General features: G+C 41.8%; 1 gene segment (V, D, J or C); it reads left to right on the top strand.

The window, feature by feature from the left end:
* Positions 1-9,900: 9,900 nt before the first annotated feature.
* On the top strand, positions 9,901-10,462 carry LOC128773088 (immunoglobulin heavy variable 3-23-like). The segment is given in 2 exon segments: positions 9,901-10,008; positions 10,110-10,462. Coding segments are annotated over 2 exon segments (399 nt in total).
* Positions 10,463-13,253: the final 2,791 nt, after the last annotated feature.

The following is a 13,253-nucleotide window of genomic DNA, read 5'->3' as shown; positions in this document are numbered from 1 at the left end:
TGCGTCGGATTCTACTCAGAACTGTGATGGAATGGGTGATGCCCAGGCAGAAAGAAACCATGGATGGAAATGCCAATCTCTTCTGGAAACTCATCACAGACATACACAGAAACAGTTGTGAATCTGGACACTCCCATAACGCAGTCAAGATGACACATAAAAGTAATCATGACAAGTCAACATGCTGTAAATGTTGAGTTCAAAAACTGAAGATTTAGAAGTCCATGCCATCACTGGGGTGGACCCTGGTGGGCATAGCAGTGCTCCTGTGGAGAAGGAGCCCCGAGGCCCATAGGGACTGCTGCGGTTTGAGGATCCCCTGGGTCATATCGGGTGGGACAGTTACCTTCTTGGAGTGCATTTGGGAGACAGGGCATTGCCTCTCATGGGGCAGGAGAGCTGACAGGCACCATTGCACTGCCCTGGTCATTAGCATAGGAGCCTCTGCCGAGAGCAGCTAACTGAACGCTCCCTTCTTGTTCTTCCTCACCATGAACTCCAAACTCCTAGTGTTCATGCAACTGCCCTTCTGGGATAACCAGCTCCAACCACATCCCAGCAACACACTGTCCCAGAGGATCAGTGGGGTCCCTGTCACATTGAGTTCAACAATTTGGTGTATTCAAACCCAGCTAGAGCTCCTGAGATAAAACATAAGAGCCCTAAGCTGCCAGGTGTGCCAATGGATTGGACAAAGGCAGGGTGAAGGCCGGGTTCTGAAGGAAGTCTGGGACCCATGAGTACAGATTGTTCTCTCTATGTGAGGGCTTCCTGAACAGGGGTGGCTGGAAACTCCAACTGCAGGGACTAGAGAAGGAGTTGATGCCAATATTTCCTCCCACCAATTATCATGGACAGAATTCAGTGAGCAGCCCAACACCCCCCAGTAGATACTGAGCCACTGACACCAAGACATACCCACCTTTCCTTCCTCAGGTGCTTCCTTACTAGGGAAAGAGTGCCTACAACCCAGATCACCATTGCACCCCTCCCTCCAAAGACCACCATATACCCCCACAGGCACCAAGTCTACTGACCATAGAGTGAGGCATAGCTTCACCTCTAGGGGAAATAGGAATTAGCCTCTTTTAATAAGGAGACCAAACTCACCTAGTTAAAACTCACAACACTATGGACAAAGTTGAAAAAATCTCCCCTGGAGGCAAGGAGATCTCTGCAGAGGACTGACCTGAGGGACAGAGCAGCCAATACAAGACAGCACAGTGCACACAGCACATGCAAGAAATGCTTCCAGAATGTCAGGTTGTTAACAGTATGTAAACATTTCTCAAAAAAGACACTACTCTAGAAGCAGAAAACATAACAGGATTTTCCTAAAACACTTAAGAAAGAGGAGACATGGACATACAGAGTGATAGAGGAATTCATGCCAAAAGAAAAAACCATAAAAGGACATTGCCAGGGATATAATTGAAACACATATAAATAATAAGACTCAAACAGAATTTAATACCTATCATAAGGAAACAGAACTTTTAAAAACTATCATAAGGATACTACCTGTGCTTGAGAAAGCCTAGAAGACATGAGGATACCCTGAGTACAGATGGAAAAGACCTAAAACCAGGTCAGGCTGAAACTTTTAAAATGCTGTAACCAAGATGTGAACCTGATTGGATATAATGAACTCATGGCAGAAAGAAGCAGACGAATGAGTAAGTGCCATGGAAGATAAAATTTTGTGAGAAATGAAGCAGGAAAGAAGAGGAAAATTAAAATATTGCATCACAAACGTATACTTAGGGAATCAGCAACTCCATAAAGTGTAATAAAATTCTTTTCAAAGGAGTCCCAGAAGAAGAAGAGAGGGAGAAAAAAAGGGGAGAAGTTTTGTCTGAGCGCATTGGAGTGGAAAATTTCCACTAAATGGTGAAGGAAACAGACGTCCACATCTATGAGCCACAGAGAATTCCCATTAAAGTTAAAAAAAAAAAAGCAGGCCAACTCTGAGACATAACATAGTAAAATTCACAAAATACACAGATTAAAAAAACCCTATAAGCATGAAGTCAGAAGAGTTTGCGAACGAATACGGGAAGATAAAAAAAGATTATGGCAGAAGTGTCCACAGAAACCTGCAGGAAAGAAGGGAGTGGCATAATATCCTCTCATGTTCAATTGAAAATCAGGCAGTCAATGGGGGAGGAGACAAGATGGCGGAACAACGTGGAAGATTTTTGTGTGTCTCGCGTCCATGAAATACAGCCAGACCAACACTAAACCATCCTACACACCTAGAAAACTGATTGAGGATTAACACAACAATCTGCACAACCTGAACCACAGAATTCAACAGTACGTGGCGTGGAGAGGGGACCTTGGGGAGCATGAAGCTGCAGGAAGGGAGGTGCTTTTGCAGGCGGAGAGAGGACAGAGACTGGGGAGTGGGGGAGAATAAAGGAAAAGCACCCCTCCCCAAAAGCAGCTGGAGAGAAAGTGGAAAATTGGAAACAGCCACAGGGACTAAACTAAAAAGGGAGAAAGGAGAAAGGAGAGTATGTAAATTCCACTAAGACTGTAAACAAGGGGAGTGCAAAGGCTGCAACTCCACAGCTCGATACCTGGAGGTGCTCTGGTGGGAAGGGAGAATCCCAGGAACAGAGTGGGGTCCGGGATGTTCTCAGGCCACACAGGGAGAGGCAGTTGCACTGCTGGAAGGACATTTGGAGGAGACTGCCAAAGCCCTCTGGTCCCAGCAGACCCCGGAAAACGGCCACATTCGCTGGTGCTGGAACAAGGTCGTTTAGGGTGAAGCCTGGTGCCAGACGTGTGTTGTGATTTTCCATAATCCATGAAACGCTGCTGCTACACTCTCTCGCGAACTCTTTCTGGGGCGGGCTGGTACCTGGCCAAAGTCTCGGGGCACCGACAACAACAGGGTCCAGCAAGCATTCCTAGGTGCTGCTGATATTCGGCCATTGCTCATTGGGCCATTGCTTGGTGAGACCCTCCCACAGAGGGGCAGAACAGGTCAAAGCTGTGGTCCTTTGGATGTAAGGGTCCGGGGAAAACAGCCGCGTCTGTGACAAAACTTGGGACAGAGGTGCGGCCTCGGGCCTGGTCACGGAGAGTGAAGGAGCAGGGAGTGGACAAGGGCTGAAGACAGAGGATGGGTGCGCAATTGCTGATCCAGGAGAACAGACTGGGTAGCTGGGTGGTGCCATTTTCACCTCTCCCGGCATGTGAATTCGCACCTAAAAGCACCACAACAATCCACCCCAGGAGCCTAAAATCGCCATCTAGTGGAGAGCGGAGCCATTACACTGAGCCCCACCCAACTGGGCCAACAGGGCTCTTCAGGAACACAAGTCTCACTGCCGCTTACTTTATAGACTATAAAGAGCTACATAGACTGACATCTAGGGGATAACAAAGTAATTTCAGTCCTACTTCAATCTGTTAGCAGGTTCACCTAGTCAATTGTCTTTCTTTTTTTTCTTTTTCTCTTTTACACTTCTTTTCTTTATCTTCAAGGCAGAAACAGAAAAAATTATTTTTCTTATCAAATATTATTAAAAATATTTTTCTTTAATTTTTATTACTATATTTTTTTACATTTCTGTACTTTTTTTTCAAATTCTATTTTACTTCCAACATTTTTTTTACTCTACTTCAGTGTATTCCCGTTTTCAAACTTCCAGTTTCCCTTTTATTTTTTCTTTCTTTTTTTTCTCTTCTTCGTTTCTGTAGTTTTTCTTGAATGCAGAATGAGAAAAACTTCATTTTACTTTCAATTTCTATTAACAATATTTTTCTTTAATTTTTTTACTACATTGATTGCTTTTATGTAAATTTTTTTCAAATTCTATTTTACTTCCATCATTTTATTTTAGTCTACGACGGTGTATTCACTTTTTGAATTTTCAAATAATTTCCTTTTTTTTTCCTTTTTGTGTCTTTTTTCTCTTTTTTGTTTCCTCTCTTTTTTCTAGAATACAGAAAAAGAAAAAAATCACATTTATTTTAATTTTTATTAAAAATATTGTTCTTTATTTTTTCTACTATATTCTTTACTTTTCTGTATATTTTTTCAAACTCTATTTTACTCCCATCCTCTCATTTTAGTCTACTTCATTGTATTCATTTTTTCAAATTCTCAAATTATTTCCTTTTTTTTCTCCCCCTCCCATTTTTTTCTCTAATCTGTCAATCCACTTTCAACACCCAGAACAAAACACACCTAGGATCTAGCATATTCCGTTCAATTTGTGTGTGTGTGTTTAATTTTTAATTTTAATATTTCTGTAATTTTATCTTTTAATTTCAATTTTGTGACCTCATTAATTCCTTTTCTCCCTTCAAAATGACAAAACGAAGGAATTCACCCCAAAAGAAAGACCACGAAGAAACGACAGCCAGGGATTTAACCAACACAGAGACAAGCAAGATGTCTGAACCCGAATTTAGAATCACAATAATAAGAATACTAGCTGCAGTCAAAAATAGATTAAAATCATTTTCTGCAGAGATAAAAGAAGTCAAAAATAGACAGAATGAAATTTAAAATGCTATACCTAAGCTGCAATCACAGATGGATGCAGCGTTGGCACGGATGGATGAGGCAGAACAGAGAATCAGTGTTATAGAGGACAACCTTATAGAGAATAATGAAACATAAAAAAAGAGGAGATTAAGGCAAAAGAGCAAGATTTAAGAATTACAGAAATCAGTGACTCATTAAAAAGGAAAACCATGAGAATCATAGGGGTCCCAGAAGTGGAAGAGAGAAATAGGGGTGGAAGGGTTATGTGAGCAAATCATAGCGGAAATCTTTCCTAACTTGGGCAAAGACACAGACATCAAAATCCAGGAAGCACGGAGGACTCCCATTAGATTCAACCAAAACCGACCATCAACAAGGCACATCATAGTCAAACTGACAAAGTACTCAGGCAAGGAGAGAATCATAAAACCAACAGGGAAAGTCCATAACTTACAAGGGAAGACAGATCAGGTTTAGCAGACCTATCCACAGAAACTTGGCAGGCCACAAAGGAGTGGCGGGATGTATTCAGTGTGCTAAATCAGAAAAATATGCAGCCAAGAATTCTGTATCCAGCAAGGCTGTCATTCAAAATAGAAGGTGAGATAAAAAGATTCCCGTAAACAAAAATTTAATGGGTTTGTGACCACTAAACCAGCCCTGCAAGAAATTTTAAGTGGGAATCTCTGAGGGGAGAAAAGATGAAAATATATCTGTATAAATAAATAAATACCAAAATCAACAAAGGTTAGAAAGACCAAAGAACACCACCATAAACTCCAACTCTACAAGCATCATAATAGCAATAAACTCCTATCTTTCAGTACTCACTCTAAACGTCAATGGACTCAATGCCCCAATCAAAAGACATAGGGTAACAGAATGGAGAAGAAAACAAGATCCATCTATATGCTTTTTACAAGAGACCCACTTTAGACCTAAAGACGCCTCCAGATTGAAAATAAGGGGAAGGAGAACCATCTATCATGCTAATGTTCAACAAAAGAAAGCCGGAGTAGCCATATTGATATCAATCTAGACTTTAAAATAAAGACTGCATCACGAGATGCAGAATGGCATTATATCATTCATAATCAAAGGGTCTATCCACCAAGAAGACCTAACAATTGTAAACATTTATGCGCCAATTGTGAGAGCACCCAAATATAGAAATCAATCACAAACATAAAGAAACTCATCGATAAGAATATCATAATAATAGGAGACTTCAACACCCCATTTACAACAATAAACAGATCAGCTGATCAAAAAATCAACAAGAAAACAATGGCTTTGAATGACACACTGGACCAGAAGTACTTAACAAATACATTCAGAACATTTCATCCTAAAGCAACACAATATGCACTCTTCTCCAGTGCACATGGAAATTTCTACAGAATAGACCATACACTGGGACACAGTTCAGCCCTAAGTAAGTACACAAAGATCGAGATCATACCATGCATATTTTCTGGCCACAATGTCATGAACTCAAAATCAACCCCAAGAAAAAATTTGGAAATGTAACAAATAATTAGAGACTGAAGAAACTACCAAAGAATGAATGGGCTAACCAAGCAGTTAAAGAAGAAATTAAAAAGTATATGGAAGTCAATGAAAATGAAAACACCACAACACAAACCTCTAGGATGCAACAAAGGCGGTCATAAGAGGAAAGTATATAGCAATCCAGGCCTTCCTAAAGAAGGAAGAAAGATCTCAGATACACAACCTAACCTTATGACTAAAGAGCTGGAAAAGGAACAGCAAATAAAACCCAAAACCAGCAGAAGGCAGGAAATACTAAAGATTAGAGCAGAAATTAGTGCTATCGAAACCAAAACACAGTAGAACACATCAATGAAACTAAAAGCTGGTTCTTTGAAAGAATTAACAAAATTGATAAACCACTATCCAGTTTGATCAAAAAGAAAAAGGAAAGGACCCAAATAAATAAAATCAAGAATGACAGAGGAGAGATCACAACCAACACAACAGAAATAAAAACAGTAATAAGAGAATGTTAGGAGCAATTATACGCCAATAAAATGGGCAATCTGGAAGAAATGGACAAATTCCTAGAAACATATACACTACCAAAACTGAAACAGGAAGAAATAGAAAATTTGAACCGACCCTTAACAGGTAAGGAAATCGAATTAGTAATCAAAAATCTGCCAAAAGACAACAGTCCAGAACCAGATGGCTTTCCAGGGGAATTCTACCAAGCATTTAAGGGAGAGTTAACACCTAGTCTCTTGAAACTGTTCAAAAAATTAGAAATGGAAGGAAAACTTCCAAACTCTTTCTATGAAGCCAGCATTACCTTGATACCAAAAACAGACACAGACAACACTTAAAAAGAGAACTATACACCAATTTCCCTGATGAACATGGATGCAAAAATCCTCAACAAGATATTATCCAACCAGAAACAATAATACATTAAAAAATTATTCACCACAACCAAGCGGGATTTATACCTGGGATGCAGGGCTGGCTCAATATCTGTAAAACAATTCACGTGATTCATCACATCGATAAAAGAAAGGACAGGAAACATATGATCCTCTCCATAGGTGCAGAGAAAGCATTTGACAAAATACAACATCCTTTCTTGATAAAAACCCTCAAGAAAGTAGGGATAGAAGGACCATACCTCGAGATCATAAAAGCCATCTATGAACGACCCAATGCTAATATCATCCTCAATGGGGAAAAACTGAGAGCTTTCTCCCTAAGGTCAGGAACAAGACAGGGATATCCACTCTCACCACTGTTATTCAACATAGTATTGGAAGTCTTACCCTCTGCACTCAGACAACACAAAGAAATAAAAGGCATCCATATTGCCAGGAGACGGTCAAACTTTCACTCTTCACAGATGACATGATACTCTATATGGAAAACCCAAAAGACCTCACCAAAAAACTGCTAGAATTGATTCATGAATTCAGCAAAGTGGCAGGATATAAAACAAACACAGAGATATCGGTTGCATTCCTATACACCAACAATGAAGCAACAGAAATAGAAATCAAGGAATCTATCCCATTTACAGTAGCACCAAAAACCATAAAATACCCAGGAATAAATCTAACCAAAGAGGTGAAAAATCTTTATACTGAAAACTATAGAAAGCTTATGAAAGAAAGTGAAGAAGACAAAATATGGGGAAAGATTCCACGCTCCTGAATAGGAAGAACAAATATTGCTAAAATGCTGATAGTACCCAAAGTAACCTACATATTCAATGCAATCCCGATCAAAGTGATACCAGCATTCTTCACAGAGCTAGAAAAAATAATCCTAAAATTTGTATAGAACCAGAAAAGCCGCCGAATAGACAAAGAAATCTTGAAAAAGAAAACCAAAGCAGGAGGCATCACAATCCCAGACTTCAAGCTATACTTCAAAGCTGTAATCATCAAGACAGTATGGTACTGGCACAAGAACAGACACTCAGGGGCATCTGAGTGGATCAGTCTGTTAAGCATCTGACTTTGACTCAGGTCACGATCTGGCAGTTCGTGAGTTAGATCCCACATCAAGCTGTGTGCTGACAGCTCAGAGCCTGAAGCCTGCTTGGAATTCTGTGTCTTCCTCTCTCTCTGACATTCCCCCGCTCATGCTCTGTCTCTGTCTCTGAAAAGTAATTTATAAATGCCAAAAAATATTAAAAAAAAAACAAGAACAGACACTCAGATCAATGGAACAGAATACAAAATCCAGACATGGAACCACAAATATATGGCCAACTAATCTTTGACAAAGCAGGAAAGATTATCCAATGGAATAAAGACACTGTCTTCAGCAAGTGGTGCTGGGAAAACTGAACGGCGACATGCAGAAGAATGAACCAGGACCACTTTCTTACACCATACACAAAAATAACTCAAAATGGATGAAAGACCTCAATGTAAGTCAGGAAGCCATCAAAATCCTCGAGCAGAAAGCAGGCAAAAACATCTTTGATCTTGGCCGCAGCAACTTCCTACTCAACACGTCCCCAGAGGCAAGGGGAAAAAAAGCAAAAATGAACTACTGGGACCTCATCAAAATCAAAAGTTTCTGCATAGTGAAGGCAACAATCAGCAAAACTAAAATTCAACTGACAGAATGGGAGAAGATATTTGCAAATGACATCTCAGATAAAGAGTTAGTATCCAAAATCTATAAAGAATTTATCAAACTCAACACCCAAAACACAATCCAGTGAAGAAATGGGAAAAAGACATGAATAGACACTTCTCCAAGGAAGACATCCTGATGGCCAACCGACACATGAAAAAATTCTCCACATCACTCATCATCACGGAAATGCAAATCAAATCCCTAATGAGATACCACTTGACACCTGTCAGAATGGCTAACATTAACAACTCAGTCAACAACAGATGTTGGCAAGGATGCAGAGAGAAGATCTCTTTTGCATTTTGGGGGCAATGCAAGTTGGTGCAGCCACTCTGAAAAACTGTATGGAGATTCCTCAAAAAACTAAAAATAGAACTCCCCTATGACCCAGCAATTGCACTACTAGGCATTTCTCCATGGGACACAGGTGTTCTGTTTCAAAGGGACACATGCACCCCCATGTTCATAGCAGCACTATCAACAATAGCCAAAGTATGGAAAGAGCCAAATGTCCATTGATGGATGAATGGATAAAGAAGAAGGGGTAAATATATACAATGGAGTATTAATCGGCAATCAAAAAGAGTGAAATCTTGCCATTTGCAACTATGTGGATGGAACTAGAGGGTATTATGCGAAGTGAAATGAGTCAGTCAGAGAAAGACAAAACTCATATGACCTCACTCATATGAGGACTTTAAGAGACAAAACAGATGAACATAAGGGAAGGGAAACAAAAATAATATGAAAACATGGAGGGGACAGAGCACAAGAGACTCATATATATGGAGAACAGAGGGCTACTGGAGGGGTTGTGGGAGGGGGGATGGGCTAAACTGGTAAGGGGCACTAAGGAATCTACTCCTGAAATCATTGTTGCACTATATAATAACTAATTTGGATGTTAATTTTTAAAACTAAAAATAAATACTAATTAATAATTTTAAAAATTAAAATATTTTAAGAGAAAATAATGTGTGATCATGCTGTTGAGGTAAATATTTCTTAAAGGTTATGCAGAAGCCTCCATTAATTAAGGTAAAAACCCAAAACTGAAAAAAAAAAAAAAGAATTCTTCATATTGTCACACCGCCATCCACACAAACTAATGTAGAAGTGCGTCCCTAACCCGGTCATTCACTTTTACACAATCAAACCTAAGTCTGGAGCTTGATATATATGTCAGAGGACATGCAAATGGGGCCCGTTCTGTGCTGATAAAACCAACCCAGCCCGACCGTGCAGCTGGGAGACGAGCCCCAGCCCCGGGAGTCCCAGGTGTTCCCATTCTGTGATCAGCACAGAACACACACACCTCACCATGGAGTTTGTGCTGGGCTGGGTGTTCCTGGTTGCTCTTTTAAAAGGTAATTCACGGTGAACGAGGGACACTGAGTCTGTGAGTGCGTATGAGTGAGAACCAGTTCATGTGTGACAGTCTCCTGACCAACATGTCTGGTGTCTGCAGGTGTCCAGTGTGACGTGCAGCTGGTGGAGTCTGGGGGAGACCTGGTGAAGCCGGGGGGGTCCCTGAGACTCACCTGTGTGGCCTCTGGATTCACCTTCAGTGGCTACACCATGAACTGGGTCCGACAGGCTCCAGGGAAGGGGCTGCAGTGGGTCGCAGCAATTAGTGGTAGTGGAGGTAGCACATACTACGCAGACTCCGTGAAGGGCCGATTCACCATCTCCAGAGACAACGCCAAGAACACGCTGTATCTGCAGATGAACAACCTCAAGACCGAGGACACGGCCACATATTACTGTGCGAAAGACACAGTGAGGGGACATCACTGCGAGCCCAGACACAAACCTCCCTGAAGGAGGGGATCAGCACCACCAGGGGGCGCACACTATGCACAATTCTCCTTTGTGTTCCCAGGCGCAGGTGCACATGGAGGTTACAGGCAGTTTTCCTGTCAGGGTCTGGGGCTTCCTCTCCACACAGCAGTTTCCCCAGGGAGCCTCCCTGGTTATATGATTCTGTGTTTACCTATTAACTCTCTGAATTAGCAACTGGGTTGTCATAGGGAAACTAGACGAACATGCACAAAGACACAGTTGTTTGCACTTGCTTACTCTGGTCCCTCAATATGAGTGACTTACAGATTTCCTGAGGCACAACAGCTGCACATTTACAGGATTCCCACATGCGCTCCCTGTGCAGCCAGGACCACAGGATCCCACAGCTCCTCCTTATCCTCACCCAGCCCTTGTCCCAGTCAAACAACGTGACACTTTCTTCATAGCCCTTTGCTACTCAGGACTTTAAATGAGTTACAGCTTTATTCAATTACTCTAAAGGAGAGACAAACAATCTCCATGTATTAGTCAAGATTCCCCAGAGGAACACAACCCAAATGTCATTGGTTTCCATAACTAAATATGTTGAGAAGACCCATGATCTACTGTCACAAGCTGAAGACTCAGGAAAACCCGTGATGTAATTCTTGTCTGATTCTGACTAGTGTCTAGTCTCAGAACGTGGAGAGCTGATAATGTAACTCTCAGAAAAAGGGCCAGAGGAGACCAATATTCCAGTTCAAACAAGCACATGGGAAGTAAAAATGAGGGAATTTCTCCTCCATCTGCATCAGATTCTATTCACAAACTTAATGGAATGGGTGGTGCCCAGGCCGAAAGAAACCATGGATGGAAATGCCAATCTCTTCTGGAACACATCACAGACATCCACAGAAACAGTGGTGAATCTGGGCACCCATGACACAGTCAAGATAACCTATAAAGTTAATCATGACAAGTCAACCTGCTGTAAACATGGAGCTCGAAGACTGAAGATTTAAAAGTCAATCCCATCATTGGGGCGGAGTCTGGTGGGCACAGCAGTGCTCCTGTGGAGGAGGGCAGAGGCCCATAAGGGGAACTGTGGTCTGAGTATTCCCTGGGTCGCATGGGGAGAGAAAATTCCCTTTGTGGAGTGCATTTGGGAGACGGGGCATTGCCTCTCATAGGACAGGAGAGCTGACAGGCACCATTAAAATTCCCTGATCATTAGCACAGGAGCCTCTTCTGAGAGCAGCTAGCTGGACGCTGCCTTCTGGTTGTTCTTCACCATGCACTCCAAGCCCCTAGTATTGATGCAGCTGCCCATCTGGGGTAAATCAGCTCCAGGCACAGCACATCAAGACCCTCTCCCAGAGGATCAGTGGGGTCCCTGTCATATTGAGTTCACACAATTTGGAGTTTTCAAACCCAGCTAGAGCTCCTGAGATAAAACATAAGAGCCCTGTGCCACCAGATGGGCCAATGGCTTGGACGCAGACAGGGTGAAAGCAATTCTGACGGAAGCCTGGGACCCACAAGTGTTCTCGCTGTGTGAGGGCTTCCTGAACAGGGGAGGCTGGGACCTCCAACTCCAGGGACTAGAGAGGGAGCTGATGCCAATATTTCCTTCCACCAATCAGCATGGACAGATTTCACTCAGCAGCACAGCATCCCCAGTGCAAGCTGAGCCACTAACACCAAGCTCCACCTACTCCAGCCCCCATCAAGTGCTTGCTTACTAGGAAAGAGTGCCTGGCAACCAGACCACCACTGCACCCCTTCCTCCAAAGACCACCGTAAGCCCCCACACGCACCAAGTCAGCTGATCATACAGTGACGCATATCCTCACCTCTAGGGGAGATAGGAATTAGCCTCTTTTAACAAGCAGACCAAACTCACCTAGTTAAAACTCACAACACTGGGGACAAGGTCCAACACTCGCCACTGTAGGCAAGAAGAAACTCTGCAGAGGACTGTCCTGAGGGACAGAGCAGCCAAAACACGACAGCACAGTGCCACGGAACATAAAACAAATGCTTCCTGAAGTGTCAGGCCGTGGACAGTATGTGAACACTCCTCAATAAAGATACTACCCTAGAAGCAGAAAAGATAACAGGATTTTCTAAAACATTTAAGAAGGCAGAGACATAGACAACAACATGATGGAGGAATTCATCCTAAAAGAAAAAACGATAAAAGGTCATTGTGAGGGATATAATTAAAACACATAAACTAATGTGCCTCAAACAGAATTTCTAAAAACTCTCATAATGAAACAGGATTTTCAAAAAGTATCATAAGGATACTAGCTGTGCTTGAGGAAAATATATGAGACATGAAGGATACGCTTACTGCAAACAGAAAAGACCTAAAAACTAGTCAGGATGAAATTTTAAATGTTGCAACCGAGATGTGAAACTGATTGGATATAATGACCTCAAGGCGGAAAGAAGCAGATGAATGAGGAAGGGACATAGAAGATAAAAGTATGGGGGAAATGAAGCTGGAAAGAAGAGGAAAAGTAAAATACTGCATCACAAACGTACACTTAGGGAAATCGGCAACTCCATAAACTGTAATAACATTCTTTTGAAAGGAGTCCCAAAAGAATAAGAGGGAGAAAAAGGGGATACATTTGAGCTGAGTGAATTATAGTGAAAATTTCCACAAGCTGGGGAAGGAAACGGACGTCCACATCTAGGAGGCAAAGAGAACACCCATTAAAATAAAAAATTAAATAAAAAGCAGGCCAACACTGAGACATATCATAGGAAAATGGCAAAATATCCAGATAAAGAAAAACCATAAAAGCATCAACACAAAAGA

The sequence above is a fragment of the Panthera pardus genome, unplaced genomic scaffold (genome assembly GCF_024362965.1).
Source record: "Panthera pardus isolate Hobbes unplaced genomic scaffold, ASM2436296v1 HiC_scaffold_24, whole genome shotgun sequence".
In the NCBI taxonomy this organism is placed as follows: domain Eukaryota; kingdom Metazoa; phylum Chordata; class Mammalia; order Carnivora; family Felidae; genus Panthera; species Panthera pardus.
Note: the sequence above shows the minus strand (reverse complement) of the source record. Positions and strands in the feature narration are given on the sequence as shown.